At 40.8% G+C, this 11,441-nt stretch overlaps 1 protein-coding gene across 1 annotated transcript in view; it reads right to left on the bottom strand.

Annotated features, from left to right (window-relative positions):
* Window positions 1–11,441, bottom strand: part of SEMA3D (sema domain, immunoglobulin domain (Ig), short basic domain, secreted, (semaphorin) 3D) — a 102,557-nt gene that overhangs the window by 12,430 nt on the left and 78,686 nt on the right. Inside the window, exons 13-17 of the mRNA XM_009322863.1 lie at window positions 8,624–8,712; window positions 6,728–6,769; window positions 5,316–5,473; window positions 3,077–3,141; window positions 699–838 (exon numbers count right to left, since the gene is read on the bottom strand). Coding sequence (XP_009321138.1) covers window positions 699–838; window positions 3,077–3,141; window positions 5,316–5,473; window positions 6,728–6,769; window positions 8,624–8,712 — 494 coding nt within the window. The remainder of the gene's footprint in view (window positions 1–698; window positions 839–3,076; window positions 3,142–5,315; window positions 5,474–6,727; window positions 6,770–8,623; window positions 8,713–11,441) is intronic.

Genomic DNA, 11,441 nt, shown 5'->3' with positions numbered 1-11,441 from the left:
TGGAGACTTCTCCAGGGCTTCTCCACCAGTGAGGACCCCAAACCTGCTTCCTGCAGGAATTAAGGGCCATCACAAGTCTCACTGCTTTCTACTCCAGATGCAAGGTGCAATTCTTTAACCTTGACATCTCTGCAGAGTGCCATTTAAGAAAAATTCTCAGACTCCACTAACAAGAAAAAAAGCAAATAAAAAGCTTTTTAGTGCACAGGCCACTCCTTCTCTGGGGAGAGATGGAGAAAAGCAGCAAGCCATACGTGCAATTCTTAGCTACACTGCTTAACATGATAAGGGAATGCAATCAGACACTAAATGGAGCAGATATTTTATTAAAGCGTTTTGAACATACTTTTACCTACAGAAGTAGTTGTTGTGTTAATTACTGGAGAAAAGGTCTTTTTTGGTTTTTTTTCAGTACTTTGATTTTTTTTCCCACTATTTAAACCCTAATTGATCTTTTCTTCTTTTTTTTAATAGAATGAGCATGTAAGTCAAAATAAATATCTAAATCTGCTTATGACATAGTGCAAATGGCTTCTCTCTTCCCCACTGCATGCCCCAAATGGTGATACCAGAAGGCTATGTGATACCTAAGGTGAGGCAAAGAAAAGTAAAACATCGACTAATCCCAATAACTCCTGCCTTTCAATGCTCAGCTGAATTCTCTATAGAGGAAGCTTGCCTTGATGACTATAACTTACCTCTTCTCGATGTTCTTCTCCAGAGCGCTGAATATACCACCTAATAGAGGCTTGCTGGGACTTTGGAATACATTCCAGAAAAGTTGAATTAAATTCAATGCCAAAAATCACCTTTTCATCAGCAGTTTCATGACTAATGCCTGGAAAGCAAACATGGTACAGGAGATTAACCCTGACCTGGTTTTTAAAGCTATGGGAAAATAGCCTGATTCAGAACAGATGCTGTAAGAGTGAGTGAATTATAAAAAAGCAAAAGGAAACTTAACTTTTAGCTTAAACTATAACTATGAGGATTTAGAGGTGGCTGCTAACCTTCCTTCACTGCAACTGGTTTTTAAGGAGGTCAATAAAATCTGTATCACAAACTTGCTCCATTTTAAAGTTGAGGCTTTAACCTTTGAGGAATTTAAAATCTGACCTGTATTTTTCCTTTAAGTAATGCAACTACTAAACCTGAGGTAAAGCTGCTAAAGGTAGATTGTACGGTCTGGTTTGTTCATCCCAAACACTTTAAAGGAGTCACAGGACTAAAGTAAACTGAAGTTTACCTTCCTTCAGTATAATTTAAAATGATCTGTAGTACGTTTCAGACCGAACACTGAAGGAGCCATGAGCAGATCTGAGCTCCTCTCTTGGCCTTTCGCAAACCTGAGCAAGTAATTTCTAATCTCTGCTTCTCCATTTCCCTTTCCAGCCTGTCTTATCTGTATCTTATCTGCCTTACCATCAGACGTTTCTTACGCCCTGCCAATAACAGAAAGGAAGGTGAAAGCAGTGGTGTCTCCTAAATCAAAAGTTAGCTCAACAACAAAATGAATACAATTTTGGATTGTTTTTTCAATATAGTAAGTACCTATATGAGATCTAGAGAAATTCAAGCTCTCCGCATTAAATACTTTTCTTTTATTTCACTGTGCCACTGAGATTTCAGTAGAGCCAAACAACTTCATGCAGCCAATGAAGTCTCTGGGAGGGAATCTCACACAGTGGAGCACTGAATTTAAATAGTTTTTGGGGCCATAATGTTATTAATTATCGCAAATGGCATAAATAAGCCAAGAGCCTGGAGTGGCACAGGTCAGCTTCATGGTTTTATGGCACACAGGGGTCATCCCCAGCTGGATAAAATTTCTATTGGTGGCGCTACATCAGGGCAAAGGATTAATACCAGGTTCTGTGCTAAGTCATTTTACAGTTGTCTAGTAAAGCCAACTCTTCCAGTATCTCTTTATCCTTCCAGGAAAATGTGACATTGTCAGCCTTTCTGCTAGGGTTTCTATAACCTTGAGCTTTGCACAGTTTCAGATACCACTATTTGGAGAGCCATGGTAAGCAGCAAGCGGGGAAGTTCTGGCCCTTGGGAATGAACAGGAGTTTTGTCATTGACTTTAATGGAAATGAGATTTTACCCTGACTTTTTAACTATGTCCTCATGCACACATGTACAGTCAGAGTCCTCTGTACTGTGCAACAGACTTAAGTCTTTGATCCTGTGGCAAGCAGCTCTGATTTCTGCAGTGACTCACGCTGAGATCTGCGGCAGGCATCCAGCACCACAGCGGCATGAAAATAACCAGAGATCAATGGAAAGTGGTGGCTCGTCCCGAACCAAACATTCAGCGCAGCGATACAATCAATACTGTTTTGACTGGGTTGTTCATTTTAATAAGAGCCCCAGACAAACCCAAGCTTGGTTTTGAATGCTTTTCATTTATTTTACACTGCTGCAGAGATTGCCGCGCAACCGCAGGATTTCATACTGACAGTGCTCACTGTAAGAGAAGTGCTACAGTTGCCAAAGGAGCAAGCCAGACCCTTTGGCATCTGAAAAGAGGGTGTGGGAAAGGGAGGGGGGAGCCGACGGGGAGAGGGGGGGTAGGCTCTTGTTAATAACAGGAGTATTTAAGTAGCTGCGGGGAGGGGAAGGGGCTGGTTTGGCAGCTGGAGCTGGGCTTTGGGACTAGTGTCAAGTGTACGTGGCGGAAGGGGAGAAGATGGCGTGTTCCCCGTTCACCCCTGCGGGTTTCCTCGCAGGATTCTCTCCTCTGTTTCTGGATGAACGGAGGTCCTGGTAGCTACTTGTAGGGATGTGTGTGATGTTTTTGCATCACAGGCACATCTTCCTCGCCTGGGTGAGTACTGGGGAGGGTCGCTTGTAAGGGATGCGAGGGTGCTGTCCCACGCTGGCTGCCCCTTATCAGCCCCGGCTCCCCAACTTTAACTGCAGGAGGGGTAATGTATATGAAGTGTGAGAAAGGCAACTGCTTTAATGGTGTTATTCTGTCAGGCTCAGCAGGTTTTCGCAGACAGATGGAGACCCTTACAGCAATCTCTGCTGTCAAAGTGACTAAAGAGCAAGAAAGGTGCAAAATACTCACTGTCTTCCACATCCCAGCATTGTGCAACAGGGTCTCCATATTTGACATCTTGCCTTCTGGCTCGCCTATGGGAAGAGCATGCAAACTTGTAACACTTCAGGCATAATTGCTGGAATTCAACAACAAAATACAGAGGAGCTCAGCAGATGTGGACTCGCATTGCTCCCACCCTACTGCTGACAATTACGGTCTTAACTAAAACCAGCCTCACCCTCAAAGCAGCATGTGGCCTAGAGAGATTTGTACAATTGACATCAAGAGAAGGGCCTGTGATTTGGGAAAACCACTGGGAGGGGAAAGAGAAAAAGGGAGAGAAAAAAATCTGCCTAGAATAAAGATCGTGCAATATAGTGACAGAAAGAACATCTAAACCTGCTTTAGGAGCACGGGGCACGGGTCTCCTGGTGGGGTGGACTATCTTGGAAACACCTAAAAACATCCTTAATGCTGTATGTCATGGAAAAGATCTGAGGTTCAACAGGTGATATTCAAAATTGAGCTCAGGATCGGCCCAAGGTAATACTGACTGGTAAACCAACCTTTAAAATGAAGAGAGAAAAGCATATGTTTTAATTTGGTAACAAACAATTGACAAACCTGATTATCTTTCATCTTTATGGACAGCAAAAAAGCTTGAGACAATGGTCTGAGATGGCCTGCTCCCTTCCACAACTAACTTGCTTGCTAATCTCTGGGTGTGTTACTTAAACTCACCATGATTTAGTGTAGTTTCAGTGTAATAGCATTTAAAAAAAAAGCAAACTCTTCCTCTGTGGATGACTGCATTTATTCCCCAAGAGCTACAAACAGAAGTTTGTATTTAAATTTTTTAGTAGAAGAATTGGAGACCCAGGGAGGAACTGGTACCTCCCTCACAGCTACACCGGAGAGAACAGGAGTGGGACCTCCTATGTGCAGAGCAATGCCTCTGCAGGACAGTGGGTTCCCGAGGCTGAGTTGTCCACTCTGGTAAAAGCTGTAGACATGCTGGAAGCACAGGCTGCTGCACAGAAGAAAAATATTCAAGTAACTGATCTACTAGAGGATTCCCAAGGCCAGTCACCCATCCCTTGTTTTGGAGCCACAGACTTTTGGCCTTCCCACCAAACTGCACATCTGTTAAAAAGCATGGACCATCAATCTCTGTGTCCCAGCCCACCTCAGGCTTCAGCAAGCCTCATGTGTCACTAACTTTGCAGTGAGCCTGAACGCTTGCTTTTCTCCTTTCATTTATGCTTCCCTGAATTTAGTTTGCTTTGGCTTTGAGGGAAAACACATAAAGTTCCTTGACACCATGACATGATAACCTATGAGTCATTAACTTCAATGGTTTGTCTAATTGCTCAGGTCCCAGCCCTGCAGCCCCTAAGGTAGAAAGTCTCATTCCAGAGCCTGAGCTCAGACTGCAACCTCCAACCCTCACTGCAAGAATTACTGTCAGGAAGGCTTCATCCAAAGGGGAATGAAGAGGCTGTGAAGCACTCTGGCTCAACAAGCACGCTCAGAGTTCTGGCTAAATCAGCCAAAAACTCTAAGAGACACATCCAGCAACTTAGGTACTTCACTGCTAAAGCCCGCAGCGTGCTCCCCCTCCATGCAGATTCATGCTGCTGTCCTAGCTGGTGAGTACAGAAAATTCAGATGAATTTTCTTTCACTGGGGAAAAACTGCTCCCGATGCGGTCAAATCACAGTACTTAAATCTCTGTCTCCCTCTCATGGCTAGACCACAAACACCATCGATGAGAGTGACACTTTTTGAGCCAAGTTATCTGGGTTAATTAGATCAGACAGGGGAAGCTTGTTAGTTTAGATCAGAGAATTAAATGTATTTTATTATTGACGACTCTGGGATACTATGTTAAACTCCACCTTATAACCACGGTGGGTGCCCTAGGCAAAAGGCAGAAGCTTAAGAGAGGCTCTTGCATCTCGGGCAGAGTCAGCTACAACCTGGACGTCCTTCTGAGCATCTCATGCCTTAAATCATTCGGCATAAAAAAGGAAAGTGATGGATTTATGATGTTAGCTGCAGTAGCCGAGTTACTGTCACACACACTTAAACAAAGCTATGTTGCCTTCACAGTTCTTTGAGCAGAAATGTGAAACATGGCCAGAGTATGATCAAATTTTAAGGCAAATGACATGCTAAGTAAAAAGGCAACACGTTCTGATTGGGAACCTCTAAAATTCTTGCAAGCAGCAAGATCTTTTACAGCACGTTGTATTTTTTTTCTTACCTTTTAGAAGTGGGGGCATATCTGGAACACGAGTTTCCATCCCAGGCACAGTACGGGTCTCTGGCAAGGCAGCAGTCTGCACAAGCCTTCCCATACGTGTGACATCTGTGCAGAGAGAGCTGAACCAATCCATCCCTGGAACCAATGTACAATTGTTGCTGCAAATCAGGCAAAGCAAATGAATTAGGGGCATTCTCCAAGTAGCCCATTTAAAAAGTTCCCTTCTTCAGTGCCACACTTGCAGACTTTCAACCTTGTCCTAGATTTTACAAAACGAGGGAGAATTCCTCCTTTACCATAAAACGTTTCTCAGGGCTCAGTGTGAACTGGCCAGTCCCCATCAATCCCTGACAACACGGCAGAGAGGAAAGACACTGCCGTCCTGGAAAGACACCAGCACTTCAACACCCTTCCACCTTTAGAACTGTGCTGTAATACAAAATCAGAAGCAAACCATGGAAAGAATGGTTTAACAACACATTTAAAAACAAGTGGCTGGATAGCCGTGATGTTAAGAATCTGGGAACTAGGGATGACCTTGTGTGAATAAAACTTCATCTTCTGCTTCTGATCCTTAGGTAGGATGGGGATAATATTACTCCCCTCTCCCCAACGTGTGAGTGGATTGCCTGTTGAGACAAGGGTGGTCCAAGTGCTTGCTGTTGAGCCGGAGCTGGCTCACGCAATACTTCCAGCTGGCCTGCCACCTTTTTTCAGGGGAGATGGGACCCAGCTGTGCTGTGCGTGCCTGAACGGCAAAATACCTCCTCCCGTGTGAGGGAGGCGTGTTGTGCCGGAGCTGCTCTGGCCACTTCTGTAGGGCAGGGAGGGATGGCTCTGGTGTCACGCTGCCTTCCGAACGTGCACGTAGCCATCATAGAGCTCGGAGCTGCCATAAAACCATTTCCCATCGGGATATTCCCAACTGGGACTGGCCTCTGTGACTGCCAGGATTGGACCACCCAGATTTAGACTGCAATTTTAGAGGAGGGGGACTAGTTTTCAGTCTGTGCACACAAATTTTAGCACAATGAGGCCCTGATCGCTCTTGACTACTAACAAAAATAACAACAATAATAGTAATAATAATTTATTACTAGATTGTAAAGAGACAAGTATTTCTAGTGTCCAGAAAATGAATGTGCATTGACTTCATTCACAAATCCCACTACCGTATGACTAAAGATTTGTTTCCATGAATAATTACCAGCTTGGGTACACAAATTACTGTTTGTAAGCATGTGTGAATTAGGCAGGCAAACAAGTTCAAACATATCTGCTTCTTTCCAGATACATTTTAAGAGTCAACCATGGAACACTTGGCCAGTGAGTAACAGGTGTCACCTCAAAATAACAAGCTAAGTGTTCAGTGTACCATATATCCTGCAGTAATTAAATGAGCTTGTGATTACCTGCTTCTGAGAAATCTCCATGGTCGAGATAAATGAAGGGTGCTGAAAAACGAATTAGTAAGGTGCATTAGTTTACACATTCCCTGTTCTTAATGGAAAAGAGAACAGAACTTAACATACAAAAAGTAAATAAAATTACAGATCCATTTGCTTGGTTCAAACAAATATTAAAAACAAAAAAACAGAAATCACTAAATTCATGCTTCCAGAAATACCTCCCATAATTTTTCCCTGCTGCTTATGAGGCAACTGACTTTAATTCTTAGAGTTTGCCATCTATCCCATCGTGGAGACTGGCAATGAGCCTTCACATCAACTTAAGTTCTTATTAAGCACTATTTGAAAGACTTAGATGACATTTAAGGGATACATAAGCAGATTCTCTGCACCAGGATGTATTTCACTGCTATGAGAGACAGTGAAATTTTTGCCAGTGACTGATGTAAGAACAGGACAAAGCTGAGAGTATTATCTATTGCCTAACAGAAGATGATTAATCTAAGCCTATTTTTTAATGTTAATGCAGTTTGAGGAAATAAGGGATGTTTTTTCAGCCCTTCACTCCCTTCATTTTTCTGGATTCAAAAACATAGACGTAACAGTTATGAATGTTACCAATAAAAACGTGAAGGAATGTCTGCTGAACAGGGAAAAAAAAACCTTCTTTTTGTTTTAAATATGATATGGTGCACTCGCCCTTGACGTTATGTTTTAAGAATGCAGCAAATTGTTGCACACACTGAAACTGCTGATTACTTGGCAGGCCACTGAGTAATCTTGAAATTTTCAGAGTGATATTTATAACTGGTGTCCAAGACAGTGGGAAGAAGACATGGAGATCCTTTAAATCAAAGTTTCACCATACACATGATATATCAAAAGGCATATGGAGGAATATACTCTTTGAAATAATTATTAAAGATACTGTTCTTACACTTGGAAAACACTGTCTCTAAGTCCCAAATTCATTTATTTAGTATGGGCAAAAATTCTGGCTAAGACCTCGTACAGCATGTAGGAGAGAGGATGTGTGAGAAAGTAATCAAAATGCCATAGATGCAGAGAAAATTTGCTGAAAAAGCAAGGTGAAAACTGAAGAAGAGCTATACAGAGTGAGAAAAAAGCAAAATGAGAATGCAAAGAATGAAGAAAGAACTACTAAATGGAAAAGAAAATCACTAGGGAAGACACAGGTCTCTCTTGTCCTACTGTAACAGTATGTCGACGTCAGCTCCCTCACCAGCAATGAGGTTAATCAGAAATTGTGCCTGTGTAATAAAAAGGAGGTTTGGGCTTTTTACAAGCTCTATTTATGAAGAAGTCATTGGTGTTAGCAGGGCTCTGGTTACTTTTCTTCTTTATCACTCAGCCAGAATAACCAAATCAAAATGGTCAAAAATGTTGACTCAGCCTTAAGACCAATAAAGTACACACTGATAATCAAAACTAACTTTGTTTTATTTTCTTTATGTTTTCAATTCCTAAAGTTGTTATTTTAAAGACTTTGTCTGCATCAGTGGGATTTTGTTTGTTTGTTTGTTTTTAAAAAAATTATAATTGTACTAAGAATAGTCCCAAAGCTGAGACAATAGAAAAATTGGCATTAAAAATAAAATGCTACTAATAAAAAAATTTGGGCTTATAGTAAGATTTCAAACTAGAACAAGGCAGGATAAATGAGACTTTCTGTGAGTTTGAAAAATCACAGTCTGTTTGGTTCTGGACTTTTTTCAACTGACTTACCCAAAGAATACCAAGGCATTTAAAAATTTACATAGTGTCCCTCTGGAAACTTGAACAAGTTCCAGTAAACAAACAACCAGACAGATGAAGCCAGTTTGGGCCTTAAAGTCCCCTGAATAATATTTAATTGATGTTGTGGCTGTTAATGCTTACCTTGAATATCTGCAGCTCTTCCAGGACCACCTCCTCCTTTGTCCACTTCTCCTTTGTGATACTCACAACTTTCAGGACTGTGCCTATGTCTGAAACAAACGTTCATCATAACCCACGGTTATGTTTCAGTACTCCACTCAGTATGCCACTCCATTTCATGCCCTGAAGATAAAGCTAATGCATCAAGGATGTAGCCTTCAAACAACATCTATCCCTATCTGCACCTATTGCTATCTACATAGCTCTATACATTTATGGTTTTACTGTATGGCTGAGCCAACACGACTGTAGGCTGCTCCTGGCAGGGATGGTCTAACTCTCCTGCTACACAAACACAAACACACGTGCAAACACAGACAAGCACGTCCATGCTGCCAGCTAGAAGTTTCTCCACATTTCCTTGAGCTAGAACTGGGGCCCATCTGACACCAAAAAGATCCAGCTTGGGGGACTAAATTGGCAGAAAATTATTTCCTCTTTTTTACAGAATTAATTTTCATCCAGTATAGCATCTTAATCAGAAGCAGGTTTCATTTTAATGTGGCGAGTTAAGCAATGCACTTTTTAAATTTATTTTTTCATTTTAGGGACATTTTTGAACAAAATCTCCATTCAACATCAAAATCTAAATTTAATCATTACAGAAATTACTTCTTTGGAGTTATCTAGAGAATTTTTTAAAGTTAAATCTATTCATCAATTTTAACCTGAATGCCTGCTTGGTGAAAAAAATAGCTGCTCATTTCATCTCAGACCGTTACACATTGGTGAATTTTGAATGGGCTTAAAAAGAACCCTTAAAAACTGCTCAGGGGTAGTGGGCTGGGTGCTGGGATGTGCAGCATGGAAATGACACAGCGCAGCTTAGCCCTAAGCACTATGCATAGTATTGAAATGATGAAAAATAATACATTATAATGGAAAGAATGAGATTTTCATCCTTGTTTTCCCAAACTACTGAAGATCGTATTACCCATCAAAGCCAAAAGTATTTCAATTTGCCTTATGTATTAGAGCTTTTGTTTGTTTGTTACTTTGACATAATTGCCAAAGCCTGCATATGTACAAGTTGGTTGCATACATTCAAACATATAATAAGCTTCTGATCTGCTGCTGCTCAAAATCTCTTGGGTTATTTGGTATATCTGTATTCAGTCTCTATATATAATATCTGAAATTTTATCTTCGAGTTTATTTTTTTCCATAGGACAAGTTTAGAGGATAAAATAGAACAAAACCAGGTGCTTCTGGAAAAGAAAACTCACTTTTAAGGAAAGCACTGCAGGTAAATAAATATCTGCATATTATGGAGTGCCACCTAGTGACTGCATGGTACATGCTGGCCTTGACACCTCTAAACCAGATGATTTAGTCTGAAAGAATTAGCATTGGTGCTGGGTAGTAACAGTTAACCTGGGAGTATTCAAGTTGCTGGTCTCTCAATATGATTTTATTCCTATGATAAATTTTATAGTGGAGCATAGCAAACATCTGAAAGCAACCTCTATAGCCACTAAAAGAATATTTTGTACATTTTAACTAGTGAACTCATCTTTTCAGACAGCGAAGTTTTAAATTACTTTTTCTCACTATTATCAGAAAAAAATTAAGTTTTAGTGAGTACCCCCAAATCCTAGGCATCTCACAGCTTAGGAATGTGTTCCCTTTCCTTCTCTGTTTACTATATTAAAGATGGCATTCAGAAAGCAACAAGGATTTTCTGTCACCACAGATAAAGCTTATTGCCAGCCTCCTCAGGCAGCAGGGGAGCAAACAGCACTTCAATGTTCTTTTTTATGAAACTGTGCTTTTCTCTCTAACACCACTGTACTTGACTTGGGGGGATCATAGAGGGACTCTCACACTATCTTTTTTTGGAAGACAAGATTTGTGAGAGGGATTGAGCTGAAACACTTAACAGGTCCAAGAGAGAGGCTATCTCTGGACTCGTGTGTGTGATAACGCAGCTGGGAAGCTCTTGAAGGCTGAGACAACCCACACTTTGCAAGAGGTGATGCTCTGTGACAATTCACTCCTTTCCCCAAATCACTTCAGAATATCCATACCTATCAAACTACACTAGATGACACCAAATTTGCTTATAGGCTAGATAAAATGCTGTGCAACCCAACAGCACTGAGGTAGGATTCAAACAGAAATCTTAATTTCCCTGCAGCTCATGGCAGTAGCTCATCCACTGCCCTTGGATAAACCTTTTCACCTCCATGTACCTTAGTTTCACCTGCTGTGAGATGGGGATAATGGCAATAACCTCCTTATTAAAGCGTTCAGATCTACCTGTAAGAAGTGCTTTGTAAGACCTATTACTAGTGAGAGAACGTCAAATTGTGGAATAAAACCACGAAATTCCAGTGGAGTAAGACGGTAGATTATTACTTCAGAAATGTTATGAATAGGTATGTTAATATTTCTTAGCATACCATGCTGTTGGGTGATTCATCCAGTGATTCTAAATTTAATTATTATGGTAAAACTAGACTTTTTCCTTAAGGCATATAACTATCATAAAAATGTAAATAGATACATAATTATCCATAGAAAAACTGCAAAGCAGGTTTCTTCCCTGACAGAGTAGTTTAACCTCTCTGTTCAATCCTGGTCCTCTTGTTTGGAGCTATTCATGATGTTAAGTTATATCTTTAAAAGTACTTAAGTGGAATTGTTGCCTTAGGCTCCATGTTAAATCTTTCTTAGCTGTTCAACATCACATGAGATTTAATGCTGAAGCACCATGTCACTACTGATAACAGGAAGTAGTCCTTGAAGTTATTAAAGTTAATTTTTTTTCTTTTAATTG

The sequence above is a fragment of the Pygoscelis adeliae genome, unplaced genomic scaffold (genome assembly GCF_000699105.1).
Source record: "Pygoscelis adeliae isolate BGI_AS28 unplaced genomic scaffold, ASM69910v1 Scaffold394, whole genome shotgun sequence".
NCBI classification, from domain to species: domain Eukaryota; kingdom Metazoa; phylum Chordata; class Aves; order Sphenisciformes; family Spheniscidae; genus Pygoscelis; species Pygoscelis adeliae.
Note: the sequence above shows the minus strand (reverse complement) of the source record. Positions and strands in the feature narration are given on the sequence as shown.